The 25,412-nt window shown below is 40.3% G+C and overlaps 1 protein-coding gene across 4 annotated transcripts in view; it reads right to left on the bottom strand.

The window, feature by feature from the left end:
- Positions 1-25,412, bottom strand: part of LOC118894312 (limbic system associated membrane protein) — a 633,564-nt gene that overhangs the window by 30,897 nt on the left and 577,255 nt on the right. For all 4 annotated transcript variants that reach the window (XM_036850432.1, XM_036850430.1, XM_036850429.1 and 1 more), the window contains exons 4-6: positions 10,522-10,656; positions 1,332-1,452; positions 691-839 (exon numbers count right to left, since the gene is read on the bottom strand). In XM_036850432.1, coding sequence (XP_036706327.1) covers positions 691-839; positions 1,332-1,452; positions 10,522-10,656 — 405 coding nt within the window. The remainder of the gene's footprint in view (positions 1-690; positions 840-1,331; positions 1,453-10,521; positions 10,657-25,412) is intronic.

Below are 25,412 nucleotides of genomic sequence, written 5' to 3'. Positions count from 1 at the left end.
AAATATATCAGACAAGTAATGTTTCCTGCTGTCATATGGAAAGCTTTCTGCAACGTTTTTCCTCCCTTAGATTTTATATTATGTTTTAATCATTCATTCCACTCTTCCTCTTGTGTCGTTAAAAATACACTTTCTTTTTACAGCCTCTCCCTTCTCCCAGCACCTTATCCATCCTCACTGAATATTTCTCCCTCAATCACTCCCATCACTGCCATTTTTTAAGTGCCATCCACTTTCCACGATCTTACACCATCTCTGCTCCTTAAAGAGACCATCACCAAAGAGATTTTTGTTCTCTGAATATTCTTACAGTTTAAGCAACCAGGAAAAAAAAACAAAACAAAAAAAACAACTAAACTAAAAAAAAAACAATAAAACAAGGCAGTTATCAAAAGTACACCAGGGAATAGAGAGGAGAGGTATTCACTTGTAAATCTCATTTTACGCAGAGGGATTGCGAACCTGTGTTTTTGTTTCAGTGGCTATACACTGATTTTCGTTTAAGTTTACCTTTAAAAGATATGGGAATGATTTTCGAGTTTTCCACGGGAGAACTCCTTCAACTCGGTCCCCCAGGCAGCTCCCTGCACAGGAGAACTCCCTCAACTCGGTCCCCCAGGCAGCTCCCTGCACAGGAGAACTCCATCAACTCGGTCCCCCAGGCAGCTCCCTGCTCTCGCATATACTTACTGAAAAGTACGAGGCTGGCGTTCGTGACCCCCAGATTGTTGGCAGCCACACAGGTGTAGTTGCCATAGTGCTCCTCAGTGACGTTGGTCACCGTCAGGGAGGACTGGCCCTCCGTGCTCTTAATCTCAAGGCCATTGGCACTGTTTATCCTAAGGGTTCAAAGACAGAAGAGTGAAGAGAAACACTGATGAAGATTTGGTATAGTAATTTCTTTGTCATCATTACATTGGAGAAAAAGGAGAGAAAGGAAGTAGGTAGAGCTTGTCGTTCCTGCTCAAGTCCTCATTTTAATCGTGCGATCCCATAGTATCAGAACCAAAGTCCATTGATGGAGAAGACTTGGGAATGGATGAGTTTCATTAGGCTTTGGTTTCTGCTCTAGGAGAGAAAGACACGCAGGTGGACACTACCCCCCGAACCACCTGCCTCACCCTATGCACGTAACCTGAGTGCTTTGGGGTTCAGTTTAAGAGCTACAGCCCCAGGGCACTTGGTATAAAACCTTGGAAAATAAAGAGTCTCATCGGATAGGCCTACATAATTACAGCCGGGCTTGGCTTTGTCATTAGGGCTTCTGGTTTCCCTTGTTGAGCAGGGGAGACCTGGCGGAGCAGTGGAGGTGCAGCGGGTTTGGCACATACCTGGTGTCATCCCGGTACCACTCAAAATCAGGTGCAGGCACTGCCGAGGCCTCACATTTGAGAGAAGCTTTTCGCCCGGTGGTGGCTTCGTTGCTCTTGGATTCCGTGATAGTGGGAGGATCTGTAGGAAGGACAGACACACAGTTTACATGAACTTTGGACGGTGCTCCAGAATTTCCACACAAGAAGGAATTAGAAAGGACAATTTGATTGCAGAGAGGCAGGACAGGAATGGTCTTAAAGCTCCATTTACATGAATTATGTGATCCGCTGAACGGGACGGATCACTAGAAAGCTAAATAGAAATAAGAGATTAATGAAACTGTAGACTTGGTTTGCTTAAACGGGACACTTAACAGGGCTTTATGGAAATGAAATCTAGGATATCTTTTTCCCTCTTCCAATAGACCATCCGTTATTCCAATCCTAGGTTATAATGCTTGCATAGCTTTATTGCTTTTCATAAATTGAGTGGTAATACTAAAGGACTTGGGATTTTAAGTGTATAATTTGAGCATTTTTCTTTTTCACCGTCATCGTTATCATTATTATTATTGTTACCTTTGGAGATGGCAGTAAGAAATCTGATGAAAATAATAGAGCACTAAAGTCCTCTCAGCCCAGGCTTAGCCTGATATTGTTGCAGGAATCCAGGAAAACAAACAAACTAATGTCAGATGATTGCTATACTTTTTTCCCTCCTCTGTGTTCCCTTACTGCTATGACCCAGGTCAATTTTGCTTTTATGTGTGAGGGTGCAGTTTGAAGTCTATCGTGGTGCATAAACACCTTCCTGGGGTACCAGTCTTCTGGTCTCTCTGGCAGTTGTGCACTTGATTTTTTTCTGCTTAGGACTGAGTCTATAAAACTGTAATGGGCTTGAAATGAGCTCAGAAACACATTCTAGTTTGCCATGATTCTTTCAAACAATCCCATGGAAAGCAGAACAAGTGTTTACGGGTCCACAGGACTGAGGGACGATGGTAAACTTGAGCTCTTGGCTTGAGGATGCTGTGTTTGTGCAGGTTATGGACCCTCAAGGAGAAAAAGACTTCTGTCCAAAGGTGATTTGCCAGAAAACAGCAACTTGGCTGTGTGTACATGGACAAAATAGACCCAAACCATCTGTTTATATTTTATAAAGGAAAAAGCTTACTTAGGTAAATTAGTGAAGTGAACTCTAATATACAAAATTCATTGACATCTCTGCTCTTCAGCACCTGGTTCAGCTCACTTATTTTTGGGTTTTTGTCTTCATATTCAAAAGCTATTTTCCAAGTTTTCTACCTGTAGAAGACCTGGATCCTCTTAGTTAAAAAGGATGTACAAAAGCATCCTCAGGTTAGTCTGCAATTTTCTCCCCCATTTCATTTTCACATCAGCTTGGACACCTTTAAATCATTGTCACAGAGAAGAGGAGTCAGAGCACATTTGGATAGCACCGCCAGCCCGTGTGTAAACATGTGCCAGAGTGGGCGGTTGTTTTGCTTTAGACTTAGCTGCTCATTTTTGTTTAGATAGAAAAAGGCAACAAGATGAGTGGAAAGAACCCTCGACTGGAAACTAGGAGCGCTGGTATTTAGTTTCTGTTTGGTTGTGTGGACTTCCCATCACACACTTTATCTTTCTGAGCCTTGGTTTTATTACTTATAAAATGAAAGAACCACACATTAACAATCTATATAGCATCCCTTCCAACTTAAAAAATACCAATTCTAGGGGACTTCCCTGGCAGTCCAGTGGTTAAGACTCCATGCTTCCACTGCAGGGAGCACGGGTTCATTCCCTGGTCAGGGAAGTAAGATCCCGCATGCCTCACTGTGTGGCCATGCCCCACAAAAAAAACCAACACCAAACCAATTCTAGTCAAAATGGCCCATTCTTCACAAATAGGCAGTTGGTAGCATTAGGACCCAAGTGTATTTTTATACCCATAACTCCTTTAGCCCTTAACCCTTAAATTGCTAAATTCAAAATTGTAACTCATTTATCTAATACATGGGTTGGGAGTCAGGATTAGAAGTCAGAAACAGCACACCATAGGTCTGATTTTGACTATTAACCAGAATTGTGGCCTGGACAAGTGTCTGCACCAGTTTGAGCTTTTTCTTTCTCATCCTTTAAAAGAAGAAGTTAGCTTAAAATGATCACCAAGTTTCCATTTAAAATTCTTTCATTCTATGATTGGTTATATAGATCGTTAGAGAACATTAGTTCAATGGTTAATGCAATGATTAGTGGTAGTGGTGTGCATGGGAGAGATATTTGTATAGAGATGGGGTATGGAGTAGAGGTTAGGAACTTGGATTTAAAGTTTGATAGACCTGAGCTCAAATCCAGTCTATGTCCTTCACTATCCTTCATCATTAGAGAGCTCAGTACTTTGTCTAGAGTCACACTGTCTCAATTTCCTCATCTATAAAATGCTGGAACCAGAGTCAGGGAGGTCCATTTGGAGACTGCTGAAGGAACCCAGCGTGCACTAGGCCTTTGATAAAGGGGCTGGAAGGGAATGAACAGATTTGAGATTGAGAGATATGAGCCTCAGATTCGACAAGATTAGATGTGAACAGTGAGGGAAAGGAGGAGGAGTGTCAAGGGTAACACCCATGTTTCCAGTGTGGGCATCTAAGTGATGCCATCCACTGAATCAATGTTAGTTTCCCGTCTTCACCTCTTCACTGTATTAGGCTAGGCTCTTAAACTGCCAGTGACTCTACCATCCGTGGCATGTTGGCCAGAGAGATGATCTTGCTTGTGATTCAATTGGTTTGTTCAATTCGTAAAATGAGTTTTAAACTGTTTGTGAGTTTCTGGAGCCGCATGCTTAAGACTGAGAAATCCTTAATGATAACTATCACTTTGCTAAACCAGGTCCAATCTGGGCCAGACTCCACATTTTCCATCACCTCCACATCTGGGGCTCGTAGTTGGGGCACCTCAACATAATAATCCATGGTGGAGGTCTTCTAGCCCTTCCACCATGGGACCAGGAACACAAGTCCCAGCTGTACAGTTTTATGGGCAAGTTCTTCCTCACTCTAGATGTTTCCTTCTATGTGGTGGGAGCTTATTTATTAAACCTCCTTGCTCTGGAACCCAGGGGGTGATTTTTCTAACTGAAAAATTAGGGAAGAGCAAACTCGATTTGTTTGCTTCATCTCTCCCCTTTCTTCCTCCTGGGACCAAACTTCTGGCGGGGAGCAGAGGTTCTCCTCTGCTTCTCCACACTGATGTCTTACATTGGCTCTTTCCTTCCTGCTCTCATGTGGGCAGGCCTGCCCCAGTCCAGGGCTGCCATGATTGGGAAGGTAGGTTGGCCGCACTAAGCTGCTGCCTCTAACCATCTTGATTTCTAACAATGGGGGTAAGTGGGCCTCATGTATGTCTCCTTTACTTATTTCTCATTTTGTTCAGAACCTGAATAGCTAAGTAGTACTATTTATTAGCGCCTCAGAGATGACAGCATGGGAAGGATGACAGTGAACTAGGGTTGAACACTTTTAAATGCATTGATCTTGGGGCAGGATGACACTGGTCAATTACAAAGGCCAAACACTTGCTCCTCTCCTTGAAAATCTGGGAAGTTTCTCATACCAAGGTATAGTCACAGATAATGACAAATGTATGAAGAGTTCGTTATTTCCAGTATTCTCAAATGACACAGTGGTGCAGGTCTGTTCCATAGCTTATTGGAATGAACATTTCAAAATTCATTTGTAATGAATTCTGCATAGGTGAGGCTAAGAAGAGTTATTACAAATCATATTGTGGTATGCCTGGTAGAGTTAAAATAATAGATGTCCTTGCTCAAAATATGGTTATAATTAAAATGTGGCTTAATAAAAATGCTGCACAGAGGTCCATTGTTATTCTTTATGTGACTTTGCAATAGCTTACAATTGTCAGAGGACCCTTCTAGTTCTTATTACTTTAAAATTCTGGGTTCTGAAAATATTAAGGGCTTTCTTCTTATATCACCAATAATAAGACTTTCAATTAGAATGAATGGGATAACAATGACAGTGGCCTAGCAAACAGAATATCATTCATTTAATCTTCCTAATGTTTGGAATAATAGTATAAAGGAAAAAATTCTTAATAAAAGATTCAATATATAGACATTTACCATGTGTCAGCACTCTACTAGGCTTTATTTATTCTTTTCATCCAAACGGTAGCACTAGGAAGCAAGGATTATTAACCCCATATTATGAATGAGAAGACAGATTTGCAGAGGGTTAGTAAATTGTGCAAATTCACATAGCCAACATTTGACAGAGCCTATATTGGAACCCATGTTCTGAAGCCCATGCTCTGAATCTCCCTGTGTTTCCATTTGAGTGAGTTCCTTTAGAGAGAAATTAATTCCTAATAAGGAAAAACAACATTTAGGGGAGTATGCTTGTAGCTTAAAAGGCAAATGTTACGTATTTCTGCTATTAAAAGGTACCCAAAATGGCACAACATGCACTGGCATAGTGGATATGAATCCACATTAGAAATCAGGAGATGTGGGCTCAATTTCTGCCTGTGCAACTTAGGTTGTCACCTCTTGAAGGCGACATGTTAACTTCTTGGAGCCCCTCACCTTTGAATGTAGGTGATAAGACCTGCCTACCTGTCTCACAGGTTTGATGTAAAGATCAAATGAAATCTCTTATATCAGAGCACATTTAACACCTGAAGTGATTACATTTATTATTTTTATTACTATTACTCACACGGTATCTTGGAAGGAAAGAGGGCTTTGGAATTAGACCTGGGCAGAGTTTCAACTCTACCACTCACAGGTTCTTTGATTTTGTGGCAGAGAATGCTTACATTCTCTGAGCTTTGTTTTTGTCCTCTGCACGGAGATGATTTGATTATCTCCTGGGTTAGTGTGTGATGGTGGACCGACGGGGTGGAGGCAGAGAACACAGGCAATAAGAAAGGCATTGTATCCAGAGAATTTAAAAATAATAATAAAACTAACTAAAAGTTGTCTTTTTAAAAAAATCACCATGTACCAGCAATACTAAACCAAACATACCAAACAATGTCAGTGATAAAGTAAATACTCCTCCTACTGGGGCAGGCCGGGCCCCATATGCCTCTTTCCTTGGTTGGCCACTGTTGGTGTGATGATTATGGTGAATCATATAAAATTTCTAATAGAGTCTTGGTACTCTGGAGATACTCAGAAAATGATGGTTCTTGTACACATTGCAAAGTTATAGTAACAAATTGCAGTACTCTGGATTCTTACTGAATAGTTCCTCTGATGATCCCATAATAGATTCATAAACATTAGCACGTGTCTTTATTGATATCATCAATAAAGATGTAAGAGTAAACTAAAGGTTGGCATGGAGAATGGAGAGGTGTAGTCATGAATAGTTAGAGAATGTAGCCAGTTTGGTTCCATACTGAGCCGTTATTTTCCTCAAGGTGATTTTAGGTGATTTTGGAATCAAAGTATTGAAGAGTCCAATTAAAATACAGTTATATTATCTGGAGACGATGGATGTTTCCAGTCCCAACTGTGGAATCTATGGTAGGTAACCTCTGCTTCCTCTAAATAAATGGCTATCAAATGTAAGGGCAAGCTTTAGAAATGCCAGAGTCCCATGTCCCCCAGCATATATGTTGGGTTGGTTAGCTCTGGACACCAGGGTGGAGGCAGAGCTGAGTTGAAAGGGAGATGAGAAGAGGAAAGAAAAGTAATAAAGCGTGACAATGTGAACCTAGTTGGAGAGAGAGCTCTGGGAAAGCTGAAGGCAGGAATATTAGCTGGTCAGTGGGGTTTGGGGGCAGGCTTGAGAGCTGAGGGCAGCTTTTGAGAAGAATTTCTCCAGGAATAGGAAAAGCGTCCAGTATAAGAAGAGTCCAAATAAAATTAGGTCCTCACTAACTGAACACTTACTATGCACTAGACATTATCCTTGGGATACTGGGCACTAGAATGAGACAAATCCAGAAGTAACTACTTTTAATGCACTGTGAGAACTGAAATTGAGGGTTTACACCTAGAACCTGTAAATGAAAGGACACTTGTCCCTAGGGCTGGAATCTGGAAGAAATTAGCAACTATCCTGTAAGATACAAGAAAACAGAAGTCCTGCCTATTGTACAAAATTTGACTAAGATTATTTAGTTGAAGAGATTTCGGGTCAATAATTTAGCTTCTGTAGGCTCCAGGACATCCTACCACTTTAGAAAATAGATTTTTCATGTCAAATGGCTATGCACAGTGCTGTAGACCAACTGTGGAGAAGGATTACCCAAGAGAAATAAAAAGGAGAGACTGTAGAATCCAGCTTATGAGCTAAACAGGAAGAACTGTTCTGTCTCTCTTGTTTACTGCTCTAGCTTCTCAATGCCCTGGGACAAATATCTGTTGGCAAATGAGTAAAGGAATCAATGAGATGTTAGCAGGAGAAAATTACCAGCACTGGGATTTTTTTTTTTTTTTTTAGTGGTATTGTGGATCTGTTCCATTATGATAATCTATTCAGCCATTAATTATCTTAGCCATCCTGATCCCCTGACCTAATTCCAAACCTTGTGTCTTGAAAAGGAAGAGGAATCAGCTTAAATAATGGGGCATTTTCATAGTAGGCAGGTTTATATGAAGTGACAAACTGGAAATTTCTCAGTTTGCATGAGCTTTGCTAGCCAGACCTGGTTCTATAATCTAATCTTGGAGACTTCATCTACTTAATACAACTACATTTAAGTAGGGTGAATTGTTTGAATAGGACAACAGGTGCAATGGCTAGTTGTTTTAATATAATAGAAACAAAGCTTATGAAGTGGTGATAAAAAGGTGATTCCAAAGGACATTGATTTAGAACATGCTTCCTGATTTGTGGCATATATCAATTTGCAAAGTTTGGAGAAATGTTACAAGAGCAGAGTTTATCTGTTAGTTTTTCACCTATTCATTCAGTAAACATTTACTGAGCAATTTTTACAAGGTCAGATATGTGCTAGATGCTGCTGGTTAGGACAGACTGGCTGACTAAGCTCATTATAATTTTCTATGTAATTTGTTATGACATGTCGTTTTAGAATCTCGAGTCTCTGTCTGTATTCTTCTGTGGTTCACTCATCGCTAGGAAAAGCTCACATTTTTATAAAAGGCTTTTCTTGAAAATTATCAGTATTTTCTTCTGTTCTAAGTTACACTTTGGGGACAGTCAAGAAGGAGCAATGTCAGAATAATTGTGCTAATAATAATAGGACCCAGGCGGCTGGCTTTGATCTTGGGAACCATCTGCAACACAGACCGCTTTGATGTTTCACACAATGGAAGCATGAATATTTTCTATGTACTCCATGATTGGACTTTCAGAAATCTAATGAAGATTAAGGTCGATTAAGAGAAAATAAAATCTTAACTCCGAAAGTCAGAGAAGAGGTGGTAGATGATGGCATGGCTGTGTACATAAAAAAAAGCTCACTAACCTCATTATAAACTTATATAAACACCGAGAGAAATTGCCTTTCATGTGAAAAAAAGGTCCTAAAGCATTTTATAACACTGGGATCATTAACGTGTCTTTGAAACACACCCAGAACTGGAAAAGAATAGTAATACCGGCATTTCAAAACTCTATTACTTAAAAAATCGCACTTCAGGATAAAAGCACTTCGGATCTCATCAAATGCATCCCCTTGTTCTTGGAAATGAGAGCCATAAATGCTACAGCAGAATCCTATCTGTTAGATTCTTCTAGGTCGGGTGTGAAGGGGATTTCGCTTTCTGTTTCAGAAGGCTGCCAGGCTGGAGCAAGGCCACAGGAAATAGTGCAGTCCAGCATTGACCGGGTCACTTAAGGCAAGTTTCCTCAGCTCTTTGTGCCTCAGTTTCCAAATTTTTAAAGTCAGACTAAAGATGATCTCATGAGTTTACTGTGAGGATTAAATGACAAATGTAAATCCCTTAATCAGTGCTGCACATAGTAGGTACTAAGAATTGAAAACTTCTCTTTCTCTTTCTCCTGAGGGCATAGGCTTTAGAATCAAACAGGCTGGAGTCTGCATCCCTTTTCTTACTCTTCCTTTCTGTGCCACTTTGGAAAGGCAATTATACCTCCTAGGGCGCTAGTGTTTCAAACTTTAAAGTGGAGTCAATGATATCTACCTTGCTAGGGACTTTATACAGTATCTCTGGCACACAGTGTAACTGCATGGAAGGCTTAAGATAACGGAAAGTAACTTACCACCATCCAAAGCATATTTTCAAATATGGGTTAAGATGTACGTGCATGTGTGTCTGTGCGCCTTTGTGCATGTGTGTATGTATGTTACATGTGCATGCGTGTGTATATGTATATGTGTGGAGTGTGTGTTTGTGTGTGTATTTGTGTTAAACACACAGGAAGGAAGAACTGTCAGGACATCCTTTTATCCCTGTCACTAGCCACAATTATGTGATGTGGAACTTGAATTTGAATGATGCGGACAGTCACTCCTCACTGAACAGGGTAAATGAATTCTCTTTATTCCTTTGCTGGGTGACACACATCATATGGATCCACCCCCGCCCCCCATCCTTTTGAACTACATCTAAGGATCCTTTCATCTGAGAAGTTCAAAGTTTGCCCACTTAACTATGTATCTTAGTGAAATCTTCCTTTCTAATGCCCATACTTTGGGACAAATAGATAACCAATATTAACTTACCAGGTATCCCTCGTAGCCACCGGGGACACGTGGTATCTGACCACAGTGGCTTAAATTTGTTCCCAAGGCCAATTAGTTCAATAGCAGAGGATAAAATATGGTCTTGAATTATTCTCTTCTGACAAACAATACATTAAGGTGGAAATTCCAGTTAAAGCAGTTATGAATTGTTGTTTTTTCCAAAGTGATATGACCTTGGTCTCCACAAAGACTAGAAGAGTGATTGCCTAAAGTGCTAGTGGTGTCTGATCATGTTTTCTTAATTCTGTAGTCTGAGTAAAAGACACAGTGTATTGTTAAATGCATTATGGGTTATATTTAGAGTTGGTACAGTTGATTTATCAAATTCAAAGGCCAAGTCCTGCCCTTGGATGTGTCCAGTGTACAAATGTGCATCCCTGACTAGAGAAGCATCTGCTTGAAATGCAATGTTCTTTTGATATAGGCTCTTTAGAGCTCGCTGGAGGTGGAGGTGGGCCCTGGGCACATGGCACCTGCTGACCCCTGCCATACTCACAGTTCACAGTGACCTTGACTTGTTTGACATCCGCCGAGGAGACCTCATTGGCAGCTTTGCACTCATATTTGCCTGACTGCTCCCTGGTGATGCCGAGGATCTCCAGATATTCTTCTTCTCCTTCAAATTCTCTTCCTGTAAAACAGAGGTTTGCATGATTTTTTTTTTAAGTTTAAAATATGCAGGAGATCACCTCTTTTTTTCTTTTTAGAAGCAATAAATCCACATGGCTTTTCACTAATTTGACAATGTTCTTTGTCTGAGGTCAGGTTCTATAGAAGCAGACTCCAAGACAAAAAGTCATTTGAAAATGATTAAGGAAGGAAATGTTCTCAGGAAAAACTGGCAGGGGAGTGGGAAAATGGGATCTGGCAGAGAAAGGAAGCAAGCTGGGGTGCAACACCACGTCTCATCCCACAGATGGCAACTCAGCTCAATCCCTCAGGGAGCTCTGGGCACAGCACAGGTCCCACTTCGAAGTTGTGCTGACCAAGAATCAAGAAGCTGGAGTGTTGGGCTTCCCTGGTGGCGCAGTGGTTGAGAATCTGCCTGCCGATACAGGGGACACGGGTTCGAGCCCTGGTCTGGGAAGATCCCACATGCCGCGGAGCAACTAGGCCCGTGAGCCACAACTACTGAGCCTGCGCGTCTGGAGCCTGTGCTCCGCAACAAGAGAGGCCGCAATAGTGAGAGGCCCGCGCACCGCGATGAAGAGTGGCCCCCACTTGCCGCAGCTAGAGAAAGCCCTCGCACAGAAACGAAGACCTAACACAGCCATAAATAAATAAATAAATAAATAAATAAATAAATAAATAAATAAATAAATAAATAAATAAAATTAAAAAAAAAGAAAGAAGCTGGAGTGTTTATACATCACGCTCATCAGTCACTGGCTAAAGGTTTAGAGCAAAGTGGGAGTCGCGGCGAGGGGCATGCAAGTTGTAAAGGGCTCAGAAGGGCAGCCATTGAAGTGCTGAATCATCGATTAGACCATGCTTCAATGCACTCTTTCAACCAAAGTTGTTATTAGGACACGTGGCTTCCCTTCGAGAAACTGTCACGCTTCTCCCCCAGATTATGTGGAATTCTGTTCACGAAGGTCATGTTCGAAACCCTGTCTTATAGTTATGGTTTCCTTGTTCAGTGTCAAACTACATCATCAATGAGACTTTCAGGCCTTGGACCGGATCCAAGAGATTGTGTTGCTGATGGCGCATTTTGTCACGTGGGAGTGGAGGGCTAGGGAGCTAAATATGATTGGCTTAACCACTTGGGATTAGGGGTCTGGAGGCCCTTTTTAGAAAGTTGCACAAAAATGTCTCCATTTTCATAAAGAAATGTCAAGATAGGTAGGCTTGTTTAATTCCCCTGATTAAAAGACTTTATTTCTGGAGAGAGAGAGAGAGAGAGAGAGGGAGGAAATGGAGGCATGGAGGTGGAGAGTCGGGGGGAGAAAAAGGGGAAAGAGAAAGTGAAGAGGAACGGGGACTGAACAGGGAAGAGCTTGGCCAGAAAGGCCTATAGACATCAGCTAAATTCAACTTCCCTCACCCTCAAGTTACAAACCCCACTGCTGTTGGGTTAGGACAGAGCAGCTGGAAGGGTGCTAAACACAGTCCTGCCACCATGAAGAAAACTTGCTCCTGGTCCTCCTACACTAAATGGTACCAATTAATAGCTCTGTTCGCATGCCACAAGCTGTTTTCCTTTTCTGGAAATTGCCTGATGGCCAAATCAACAAAACAGCCAGCCAGCACAGAGACAAGTTCACTGCCTAAATACGTCAGCTCAGCCTGTTAACTAGGCTCCCAACAGAACCTAGGGCCTCTTCGATAACATTCTGTGACGCAACTGTCAGGAATACTCCAAGCTTCAAGTCTTCGGTTAATTGTCACTAACACTAGTTTGAGGAAACTCTGAAATCCCAACAACAAAAAGGCATAGTTATAATTATTTGGTTTGGAGTCCTGCACATTATCTAGCACATGCTTCTACTGAAAACTTTTAAGAATTAGTCTGTAAGTGTATAGCTGCGTATTATTTATAATAGGCCATCTTATTTCCTGCCTGTGTTTTCACCTTTTTTCTTCTCCACACTTATGCGAGTAGTCAGACCTAACTACTCATGCCACAGAAGTAGAATGTGGTAGGAAAGAAAACAGAAATCTTAGAAAGGATAATAGCCCACTTCACTGGGTTAGCTGGGAAGAATTTGGACTTGGAGGAGTAAAAAAGGTCTTTCCAGCATACTTGCAACTATGAACTGACAGTCATGCCAACTAAGTGATGCTAAGAATCTTCTAGTTAAATATAAATACCCTGAAGACAAATGGCAACATTGACAACTGCAGGCCAAAACAGGATAAAGCTTGTTAAAAATCTGGAGTGCAAAGGTGGGATTTACAGTAAGACAGCATTATTGATTTTGAGAATAATGGTGGATTATGATGAAAAAAGAGTAAAAGATGAGTTCAGAATGGTTTAGGATTTCTGCCCTGCCCTGCTCCTGCATCCATCAACTTTATTCCTAGGTAGGTACAGCGTTGTTAGCAGAAGAAAGGGAGAAGGAGGATAGTCTTCTTAAAGATGGCTAATAACACTGAATTCTTTTCACTTCCCATGAAATACCTAGAAATGCTGGGTAATGGACCCCTACCTTGCATTTTGAATTTCTGAAAGGTATAAACCAGTTCCAGGCACGGGAATGATGATTTTTAGCAACGACCAAGGCCCTACCCATTTGGGAAGCTGGCACCTGTGAGAGTAGACATTAAGATGAACTAGAGAAAATAAAGTAATATTTATTGGGTTTGGGACCTCGGATTCTTACATGAATACCAATGTAGGTATTCATCGTCTCATTTTTTCCCGATAAGCAGGTAATAAAACAAATCTTCGTGGGATGAATTTTCAATCTCATGTCTCTAGGAAGAATTTCCCCCAATACTACATGGGGATGAAGGGGGAGTTTTCCATTAAATGCACCAGCCATAAGGCAGAAAGTTCATTTTTGTTTCTCCCATGCTAGCTCTCCTGCACTCTGATGGACACCTCTATCTCCAGCATACAATGTGCACAGTTGGTTCACTAAAGCAGAGGAGTTTCAAGATGCAAAACAAATATAGGTAAAAGAAACTAGACGGTCTTCCCTCATCCAACAAGCTTGACAAAAATTTAAAATATTAAACAATACCTCTGGGCCCTTGTCATTCTTCCTTTATCTCTTGGACCCTTCATTTGAAACTCTTATCCTGGCACAAGAAGTGCCAAGAAGCTAGTCTATTTTTCTTGCACCCACAGGAAACTTTACTCACAACACATTATCTCTCCTGGTTCACTTGAGCATTTCTCATTAATCCACAGTGATTTGAGAGGAAAGGGACACTTTTGTGTTGCTAGAAAGTCAAAGAACCAGACTATAAATTCCTTGGGGGCTGTGTCTTGCAATATCCCCGTGCACAGCACAGGGTTTGGCACAGATTCATTACTCAACAAATGTTTGTTGAGTTAGCTGAACTGAATTAAGAAACACAAGCAAAACCTAGAGTCAGATTCAACACATCATCTAGCTTAAGAGAACCAAGTATCCAAAGGTACTTTCTGTACCTTCTGTTCTTTCTGTAATAGAAGCTGGCGTATAAATCCACTCCCTTTTAATGATCCTAACAAAATACCCTTTTACTGGGGAAGGATGGGTGTGCTGAGTACTCTGCTGTGGAAATGCTGGGCGGGGCATCTCTGGCCATGTCCTGAGAATGTATCTGCTATGCAGATTTATTATTTCAGGAAAAGGTGTACAGACACCAGCAGAGCCCCAGGTGGAAATGCGCACAATGCCATTCCTTTCATCTGATCAACTGCAGTTTCTTGTTTCAAGGCATGGAATACACCACGTTAATCTTGAGTCGCAGAATTTTAAAATGCATTCAGGTCCTCTTGCTCCTCTCCCTTGGCCCCCATGTACCTGTCCACATCAGGGCACCTGTTCTCCATTCTTTCAGTTCCCTCTGACTAGCTGTTCTCAACCCAGGGGACCTGTCACCATCTCCCTATACTCTCTCAAGAGAAGACTCTTAGGCCAGAATCTGACATTCAACCTGTTGGTAAATTCTCTGGTGGCATAAAGCCATATGGCTAACGTGGGCCCTTCTCTTGTTCCTATCTGTTATTTTCTGCCCTTGTTTAAATGTTTACCTGAAATGCAGATTTCAATATTTTGGTATTTTAAACATCTCAACCTGTTTCCACAAGCTTGCTCACGTCGCCGAGTGTTATATTTATTCTGGGATCTAGTGTTTAGTTTAAATCTCCCTTTGCTTACTGTGCTTTTGTGTCTCCTGGCAATATTCAGCTACCAGGCTAAATAATTTCTCATCCTCTTCAGTGTATGCACGTTTCAAACTCTTCACCTAATTAACATACCGCCTCTTAGCCACTGTTTACTCAAGTTCTACATATTAGTTCTTTTAATATTTCTTCATAAGTCAGAAAGAAGGGCCTCGAGCTAGTGGCAAGAGGAAAGTGTTCTCTTCTGTGTTCCCTGATGTAGAGGCAAATCAGCCAGGAATAACGCCAATTAAAGTATACCAGGTGCCACCTCCTGAGTACAGTGACTTCAGAGGACCGTGCTTTGGTGAAACCTGTAGACTTCACATCCAAGATGTTGATTTATTTAGATTTCCAAGGTTAACTAGGCATCTGGAAGCAAGCAGCCATTTGAAATGAAATACCTTTCCTTCGTGTCTCTCTCTCTCTTTCTCCCATTCTCGCCTTCTTCCTCTCTCTCTCCCCATGGCCACCCCCTCCCCCCAACTACACGCATACATACAAACAGCTATTTATTTACATATAACCATTCACTCTAACTTTTAGGAAACAGCATGTCAATTCACTAATACCCAAATATTTGCTCACTAAACACAGCAGGCTTATTCTTGAAAATTCTCCGGGGTATGACATCCAATACCCTATTTGGAATTAAAAAAAAATAAAAGACTGCTACCCTAATAATCATTATGATATCTGTCTTTCTTTTCCTTTATCTGAGATACAGGAAATGAAATTTAGAAAACTTGTTAAATTTGAGTGTTTTATGACTTTAAAGTAGAATTCCAAGGGTTCTTATATATTAGCAAATGGATGAAGCATTTTTTTCTCCACTATTCTGGGAAGAGTCTTATAACGTCTTTGTAGATCATCCTTTTACAGAAGGGAACATGGGTTTTAAACAGGGTTGACATTCCCTTTACTCACCTAAATTTGAATATTTTATAAGTGACTGTAAACACATTGGCTATAAATACAAACACATATACAGATGAATGAAAAGCAAAGAAGTGGCGCTTGTCTTGTAGGGTATATATGTATGTATGTGTGTGTTTGTGTGAGCCTGTGGTCGGAAAGGCGGGTGAAGAGGGTGAGAAAAAGCCAGCTATGAACTTCTACCTCTAAAAATAAAAGAAAAAAGGATCGCAAATCAAGGATGCCATTTGAAGTTTCCTATGCTAACTTCAAATACCGTAACAAGTTTCTGTTCTTACAGTACATTTCATGTTTTCGTTCTTTTTTTTTTTTTTATCCTAAGGACATACTCACCTGTTCCTGTTTTTGCTTTCCCTACTTTTTTTGCACATCACGTTCTGTACAGACGTGCTAAAAAAAGGAAGAGAGAAAGAAACACAAGAAATCTAGAAAAAGTACTTGTGATGTGGTTCTGTTTATATTTCCAGCCATGTCTCTCTCTAGATCCTTTGAAGTTTTTGTTTCTCGGTGTCACATCCCACCTGAGAGACCCTTTAGTGTTTGACAACTGTTCTGTCCAAAAGTGGAAACCCCTTCTCATCCCCACCTCTCATCACCCATCAAGGGAGGGGTGAAGAGTGGTAAATAATCCATGATTGAAAGAAGGAAGGGGTAGGCAGTGGACACAGTTGTCAGAGCAGCAATCACAGGAGAATAAGAAGACACAGGGGAGAGCAATGTATTGAAGAGAATGAGGGGGAGAAAACTGAGAGAAGTGACACCATGAGGATGATTATAAGGAAGAGTTAGAAGAATAGAAATGAAAGAATAGAGAATTCTCTAGAGACAGAGGCATTTGACTACTAAGATATTTAAGCCCACATGGAAGGGAGGGGGTTGGTTACTCTGCTGTAAAAATGTTCCCTATTTGAATAGTAAGACACAACAGGGTGTGGATTATGCACATTGGCCCCATGCCTTCTGTAGCCCCAAAGGGTGTAGTTAGTACCCAGAAATCAGAGGCAAGCACAATGCCAGGAAAGATTCACAACTGGCTTTGGCTCTATGAATGAACATGGGCCAAATGAAGAACGTCCTGGCATCCAGAGAGATCCAATTCATTACGGTTGGTGTTTTTGCTTTCACATACGAAAAGTCAGCTAGCTGACATAGTTTGAGCTCGGCATCCAACCGGAAGCTGCCATCCACACATCCTTTTCAGTCCTGGGCCATGGCATTTTGTTATTGTACTCATACTTAACCATTACCCCCTACTTGGTGTCAGTTTTCAGAAACTGTTCTGCCCTTGTAGATGCTAGGTTTGGAATCAAGATCCCCTATGTTTAGTTCTCTGAAGGGGAACTCTATTGATGACAGCTAACCTTCCGTTGTAGGGACCACATCTGGTTTTGCTCATCATTGTACCCCTAGTGCACAGCATGATTCTGGATGCTGGAGTGCTCAAGAAATTTTGCAGAGGGAGGGCGGAAGGAGCTACCACTTAATAAACACACACTAGGTACTTTGCTAAATGACTCAGACATTATCTTATTTAATTCACAATACCATTAAGATGATGAGTCCAGGTTTAGAGAGGACCTTTAAGGAACTTGCCTGAGTTTATAATGATATTAAGGAAGAGCAGAGGTTTAAACCAGGTCTGTTGACTTTTGGAGCCCATTTTCCCAACTAGGCATGACTATTTTTATCATTAGAGATTCTAGTTAGCTGAATTCTTAGCTCTCAGAATCTGCTCTACTTCTGCCTTCTGAATATAAATGTGAGGTTGAGAATGGGACACTTGGGGAATTTCCAAAACAGTGTAGCTCAGTTACAGATAAAGAAAGTAAAAAAGGTACCCTTCAGCTTTTTAAAGATTTGTCTACTTAACTTACTCATCAAGAGAAATAAATAAAGCAATACATGAGAAAAAAGCTGATATTTAAAAGTTTAGACTCACTCACTTTTTTATAGAGGTCCCTCCAAAAGCCATATGAAATCACGGTTGCACATGAATGCCAACAAACAGCAAAGGAGCTACAGGAACAGTGTAGAATGCACTTATATTAGGAAAGACTTACTGGGAGGAGTGAAATTTCAGGAAGTTGAAAAACACAAGTGGAGAGAATCAGAGCCAGCAAATTGTAAAAGGGTGTGGCAATCTGGTTATCCTGCCTGAAATAGTGTTCTCCATGCAGAAGAAATGAGCAGCGTGATATGACAGCAGGACATAGGCTAGGGTGTGAGGGGTGGTGTGAAGATTCTGTATTTGCTATGTTCAGTATCTCTGCATTCCAGTGAAGACACAGTGGAGCCTTCTGGCTCCCATAAGGTACTGAGTATAATGCAATTTATTTATTTATTTATTTTTAAAAATTTATTTATTTTTAATTTTTGGCTGCACTGGGTCTCTGTTGCTGCACCCGGGCTTTTCTCTAGTTGAGGCGAGCGGGGGCTACTCTTTGCTGCGGTGCACTGGCTTCTCATTGCGGTGGCCTCCCTTGTTGCGAAGCACCAGCTCCAGAGTGCAGGCTCAGTAGTTGTGGCACACAGACTTAGTTGCTCCACGGCATGTGGGATCTTCCCGGACCAGGGCTTGAACCCATGTCCCCTGCATTGGCAGGTGGATTCTTAACCACTGCGCCACAAGGGAAGCCCTAAAATGACATTAAAAAAAATAATTTGGGACTTCCCTGGCGGTGCAGTGGTTAAGAATCCGACTGCTAATGTGGGGGACCTGGGTTCGATCTCTGGTCCGGGAAGATTCCACATGCCGCGGAACAACTAAGCCCATGCGCCACAACTATTGAGCCTGTGCTGTAGAGCCCATGTGCCGCAACTACTGAGCCTGCGTGCTGCAACTACTGAAGCCCACGCGCCTAGAGCCTGTGCTCTGCAACAAGAGAAGCCACTGCAATGAGAAGCCCGCACACCATAATGAAGAGTAGACCCCGCTCACCGCAACTAGAGAAAGCCTGCGCACAGCGACGAAGACCCAATGGAGCCAAAAATAAATAAATTAAATAAATAAATAAAATTAAAAAAAAAATTTTTTTAAGCTTTCTTCCTTCCATCTTTCCTTACTTCCTTTCTTGAGAAAACAGGGTGTGTAAGCATGGAATTCCATGGAAATTTTATTTGTTTAAAGTCCTTTGTATATCAACACCACTTACTCTTTTTTTTTTTTTTGAGAAATATTGCTGTAAAGACATAACCTAGAATTTTTTTTTTTATTAAGAATTGGGTATTTATTTTTATTTTTATTTATTTATGGCTGTGTTGAGTCTTCGTTTCTGTGCGAGGGCTTTCTCCAGTTGCGGCAAGTGGGGGCCACTCTTCATTGTGGTGTGCGGGCCTCTCACTATCGCGGCCTCTCTTTTTGCGGAGCACAGGTTCCAGACGCGCAGGCTCAGTAATTGTGGCTCACGGGCCTAGCTGCTCTGTGGCATGAACACCACTTACTCTTGGTGCCAGTTTCTTGGCACTGAGTCCCAACATGTATTGTAATAAGCTGGCCTGTGAACTGCTGTGAAAGCAGAGATGGTTCTTCAAGGTTGTCAAATAGTCATCATCAACCCTGACTAATTGGCAGTGGCTACCTGGAGCATGACGTTGAGAAGGATGCTGAGGCAGAGCCTAGGCTCAGTGGGAAAGAGTGGCAATGTCTATGAGGGCAGGAGAAGGGAATGTGTGCACATCCTTGGACCCTCACCTGCCCTGGGGTCTCTTGTAGTCCACCTGAGTTTTTTTGGGTATAAAGAAATGTATCCTAAATACAGCATGTAGGTTGAAAGCTAGCGACTTCCTGGGTTTGAATGCAGTTTGTACCATTCGGAAAATCAGGATAGAGTGCTTATTTTGGAGTGAAGATAATGAGTTTCATTCTTGACATGGTTGGTATCACGTTGAAATATCCCGGGGAGTGCATTTCATAGGCACTCAAAAATATGGAGCTGCCAAAAGACTAGGGCTAAATGTAGATTAAATGTGGAATATATACATTGGTAGTAATTCAAGCCACTGTAGTAGGGACTACAGAACATTTGTATGATGTAGCATCATGTCATAAAGCAAGGAATCACTGTCTTCTTTTTTATTATTCTGGGATGAGGGGAAGAAGAGGCAAAGAGGTAAAACTGGACAAAAAACCCCCAAAATACCTAGTAGACTCCTTTGGAATAAAATAGACATAAAAATTCCTGCACGTGTTGATGGTTTTCTCGACTATTTCCCAAGAAGGGGGCAAGGCAGAGATTAGAGTTGCTGGTCAGAGGCAGCAACAAACAAGATCTTCCACCATTGTCATCAGAACTGTAGGGGTCTTCCACGACCTATCATTAGCGATTCTGCCACGGCTGAGGATTAAATATCAAGAGAGATGAGAGCAGCGGTTGCTGTTTTCAAGAGTCACATAAATCAATTGGCATTTTGTAAGTGAATGTGTTAAACTCAGCAGGGCAACTGCACTGTGCAAGGATTGCTGGGCATAATTTTGTGGCTGCTGAGAAGGCTTTGAAAGGTAATTAAAACAAAGCAGGTGATGACTCCATCTGGCCCTCTGTCCTTTCATCCCAGGCCTGATGTGGCAGTGACCTTAGTGGGGCTCACCCCCAAATCTCAGCCTCACTTCTTCAGCTAGCCTCACTGCTGAAAGCACCTTTCGATCCAGTTTAGAGAACTGTTCTTGCTTAGAGTCAGTAAACAAATAACGGAGAGAAAAGTGGTGGGTAGGGATCGGGGTAGGCCAGAAAAGAAAATGGTTTAACAGACTCACAGACACAGAGAACAGACCTGCGGTTGCCAAGGGGGAGGGAGGGGAGGGGAGCGATAGACTGGGAGTTTTTGGCATTAGCAGATGCAAACTATTACATGTAGAATGGATAAACAACAAGGTCCTACTGTAGAGCACAGGGAACTATATTCAATATCCTGTGATAAACCATAATGGAAAAGAATGTAAAAATGATAGCATATATATATAACTGAAACACTTTGCTGAAGAGCAGAAATTAACATAACATTGTAAATCAACTATATTTCAATTAAGAAAATAATTAAAAAATAAAAAAATAAAAACCCAGTGAATAAGATGAAAATGGAAAAAAGAAAGAAAAAAATAAAATAGTTTAAGCAGGTAAAGAGTCTGGCAATTTGCTTCTTGCTTTTCCACCACAGTGTATGAATTAGGAATTACCCCATCAACATTCAGTTTGGGGACCAGCACCCGTCAATCCTGGCTGGGGTTTTTCAGCCGCTCTGTGAAGCAGATGGATTGCAGTGGGAGTGAGGGTCCTGGCTGCCGCGTTGCGGGTACACTAGAGAGGTGGAGTGGGAGAGACCGGGAGGCAGCTTGCGCCTGCTCTGGAAAGCATTCACCCTCCCAGGCTGGGCCCAGGCACTCCTGGAAGGCTACGTTACGAGGCCAGTGGGCCAACGCTTAATAAGAAAACAGCAGCGATTTGTCTCCACTGCTATTTATGTTTTAAGCGCATGACAGGCTGTCAGTGAAAGTGAGAGTCGCTAAATTTACTGCATTTCAGATTACTGCCACAGTCTGACTTGACAAGTCACTTCATTTAAAAAGCACGGCGTAAGGATGTTTCCTCCACTTCTTTTTAAGTAAAAACAAGGGGAGAGAAAAAGGCCACCACAGTGGTTTAAATGATTGAAATGAAGAAAGCCCACAAGACTGCCTTAGCCTGATGGGTGGGCGCTACTTTCACACACTGAACTCTAATTAAAGTGGCAAGTGAGGGAAAGGGATGACCCCGAAATTCTTGGTTTGACTGATTTGTGGACTGGGTGATATTTTTATGTGGTGGGGAGGTGGGTCATAAAATGAGTTTTCATATGTTGAATTTGAATGCTTAAAGGACATGCAAGTGGAGATTTCTTCTAAACAACTGGATATAGATGAAGAATAAAACTACTTATTTTTTTACACTTCATTTCTTTACCTGTTCATTTATTTTCTGAGGTCTTTATAAGCAGAAGAAGATAACTATAGACAAAAAGAAGGAATTAACCATCAAGGGAGTAAAGGGGATAGAGACGGGGCAACTCTGAATGCTGAATAAGAATAACAATTCAAAATATTCATTTTTGGTATAATAAGACCTAAATACTTAAAAATACATACGCAAGTGGATTATGATCTGAAGAGTAGAGCATGGCTTCCAAGTACATTTATATACAGTCATTTGACAAATACCTATTGCTACCATGTGCCAGCTAGTAATTTAAACAGGAAGTACAAGAAACAGAGGAAGTAGATGAAAGATATTATTCCTAACTCTTATGGAACTCACATTCTCATCAGGGATAGATACAATTAAACAGCTCTGGAAAGCGTTGACTTTATTTCACATGAGTGGAAAAGGGATTAAAGGCTTCAGGAATTATATTCATATATACTTGGACTAGTTCTAGTAATACTATTAATCATATTTTCTCAATGATTTTAAATGCTACTCCTAATTACTACTTGTTTGTTTCTTGATTCTGTTCTGTTTTTGGATTCCTTTTGACTATTCTTAGGCCAATCTCTTACTATGCTAATTACCATAGCTTTTAATACATTTTAATGAAAGAGATGAATAGTCATTTATCAGAATTTTCCTGATTGGTTTCACCTATTTTTTTCACATGAACTTTAGAATCATCTTTTAAATCAAACAAAAACTAAATATTTGGTCTTTTATTGGGTTTATATTAGATTTATAGGTTAAATCTATATCTTTACATTCTTGGTTCTTTCTATGCAAGAATAAGATACCACATTTAAGTCTTCTTTACCCATCAATTTCTTCCTAAGTCCTGAGAATTTTGCATTAGGCTTATTCTCATATATTTTATATTTTCTTTTTTCTAGCGAATAGGGTTCTTTTGTCATTATCTAACTGGTATTAGTCACATTTAGAAGAAACATAGTTTTGTATGTCAATACTGTAATTAACTACCTATTGAATTATCTTTTTCTCTTATTGTTGCTAGAATCGTGTTGGAAACAACAGACTATTCCAATTTTGAAAAAAATTATTATTCACCAAAACAAATTCAGATAAGTCAAGTGATTCAAAATTGAAAGTTAAACTATAAGAGTATTAAAAGAAAAGACTAGAGTTTGATAATATTGAAGAAGGGAACACCTTTCTAAGCAAGTCATAAAACACAGAAGCCATGAAGAAAAAAAGATTTATTAGTTTGATTACCTATAAAAAGTAAAAAAATTTCCACAGTACAAAACATTCATCAACAAAGTTAATACATAAATAATAAGATGAAAAGTGTATTTAAAATATATATCACATAAAAGGGCCAAACTCCTTAAAAAGTTGAATTTTCAAAGTCAGTAGGCTGAACTGACTATTTTGGGAGACAGTTTGACAATATCTACTAAAGCTGAGGATGTGCCTATGATCCAGCAATTCCACTACTATGTGCAGAGATGTTCATAGCAGCACTGGAATCACCCACACTGTGTAGAGGGTAAATAGATTGTGGCATATTCATATAGCAGAATACCAAACAGCAAAGAAAATGTGACAGTTCTACGTGGCAACATGGGCAATCTCCCAAACGTAATATGGCTGAAATAAATAAAACAATCTTCTCCTATGCAAGTTACAGACAAGCAAAACTAACCTATTTTTTTTCCATGAATGCTGTACAATTGTAAAATTACAAAGCAAAGCAAGGAAAAGATGATCACAAAATATTTCACATTATTATATCTAGTATTTATTATGTGCTTACTGTGTGTCATGCTTTTCATATAAACGTATTCACTTAAGAAAATTTCATTCACGTAATATAATGCTATCTAGTCATAAAGATATATTTGTTATAAAATACTATGTATAGTATATCTGCTTTGTGTTAAGTTATATACATACATAAATGCATATATTCATATATATGCTTTTTCTATTGAAGTATAGTTGCTTTACAATATTGTGTTAGTTTATACTGTACAGCAAAGTGAATCAGCTATACGTACACATATATCCCCTCTTTTTTGGATTTCTTTCTCATTTAGGTCACCACAGAACACTGAGTAGAGTTCCTTGGGCTATACAGTAGTTTCTCATTAGTTATCTATTTTATACATAGTATCAATACTGTATGTACGTCAATCCCAATCTCCCAATTCATCCCATCCCCCCTCCCTTCTCCCTTGGTATCCATACATTTGTTCTCTAAGTCTGTGTCTCTATTTCTGCTTTGTAAATAAGATTGTCTATACCAAATTTTTCAGATTCCACATATATGCATTAATATATGATATTTGTTTTTTCTTTCTGACTTACTTCACTCTGCATGACAGTCTCTAGGTCCATCCATGTCTATACAAATGAACCAATTTCGTTCCTTTTTATGGCTGAGTAATAGTCCATTGTATATCTGTACCACATCTTCTTTATCCATTCCTCTGTTGATGGACATTGAGGTTGCTTCCATGTCCTGGCTATTGTAAATAGTGCAGCCATGAACATTGAGGTGCATGTGTCTTTTTGAATTATGGTTTTCTCTGGGTATATGCCCAGTGGGATTGCTGGGTCATATGGTCATTCTACTTTTAGTTTTGTAAGTAACTGTCCTCCATAGTGGCTGTATCAATTTACATTCCCACAAAGAATGTATGAGGGTTCCCTTTTCTCCACACCCTCTCCAGCATTTATTGTTTGTAAATTTTTTGATGATGGCCATTCTGACCAGTGTGAGGTGATACCTCATTGTAGTTTTGATTTGCATTTCTCTAATAATTAGTGATGTTGAGCATCTTTTCATGTGTTTCTTGGCCATCTGTATGTCTTCTTTGGAGAAATGTCTATTTAGATCTTCCACCCATTTTTTGATTGGGTTGTTTGTTTTTTTCATATTGAGCTGCATGAGCTGTTTGTATATTTTTACCATTGCAACAAAAAGAATAAAATACCTAGGAATAAACCTACCTAAGGAGGCAAAAATACCTGTATGCAGAAAACTATAGGATACTGATGAAAGAAATCAAAGATTACACAGATGGAGAGATATACAATGTTCTTGGATTAGAAGAATCAATGTTGTGAAAATGACTACTACCCAAAGCAATCTACAGATTCAGTGCAATCTCTATCAAATTACCAATGGCATTTTTCACAGAACTAGAACAAAAATTTTACTGTTTGTATGGAAACACAAAAGACCTCGAATAGAAAAAGCAATCTTGAGAAACAAAAATGGAGCTGGAGGAATCAGGCTCCCTGACTTCAGACTATACTACAAAGCTACAGTAATCAAGACAGTATGGTACTGGCACAAAAACAGACATATAGATCAATGGAACAGGATAGAAAGCCCAGAGATAAACCCGTGAACCTATGGTCACCTAATCTATGACAAAGGAGGCCAGAATGTACAATGGAGCAAAGATACCCTCTTCAACAAGTGGTGCTGGGAAAACTGGACAGCTACATGTAAAAGATTGAAATTAGAACACTCCCTAACATCATACACAAAAATAAACTCAAAATGGATTAAAGACCTAGATGTAAGGCCAGACACTATAAAACTCTTAGAGGAAAACATACGAAGAACACTCTTTGACATAAATCACAGCAAGATCTTTTTTGACCCACCTCTTAGAGTAATGAGAATAAAAACAAAAA

The sequence above is a fragment of the Balaenoptera musculus genome, chromosome 4, assembly GCF_009873245.2.
Source record: "Balaenoptera musculus isolate JJ_BM4_2016_0621 chromosome 4, mBalMus1.pri.v3, whole genome shotgun sequence".
Classification (NCBI taxonomy): domain Eukaryota; kingdom Metazoa; phylum Chordata; class Mammalia; order Artiodactyla; family Balaenopteridae; genus Balaenoptera; species Balaenoptera musculus.
The sequence above is the reverse complement of the archived record's forward strand: the minus strand, read 5'-3'. Positions and strand labels throughout refer to the sequence as shown.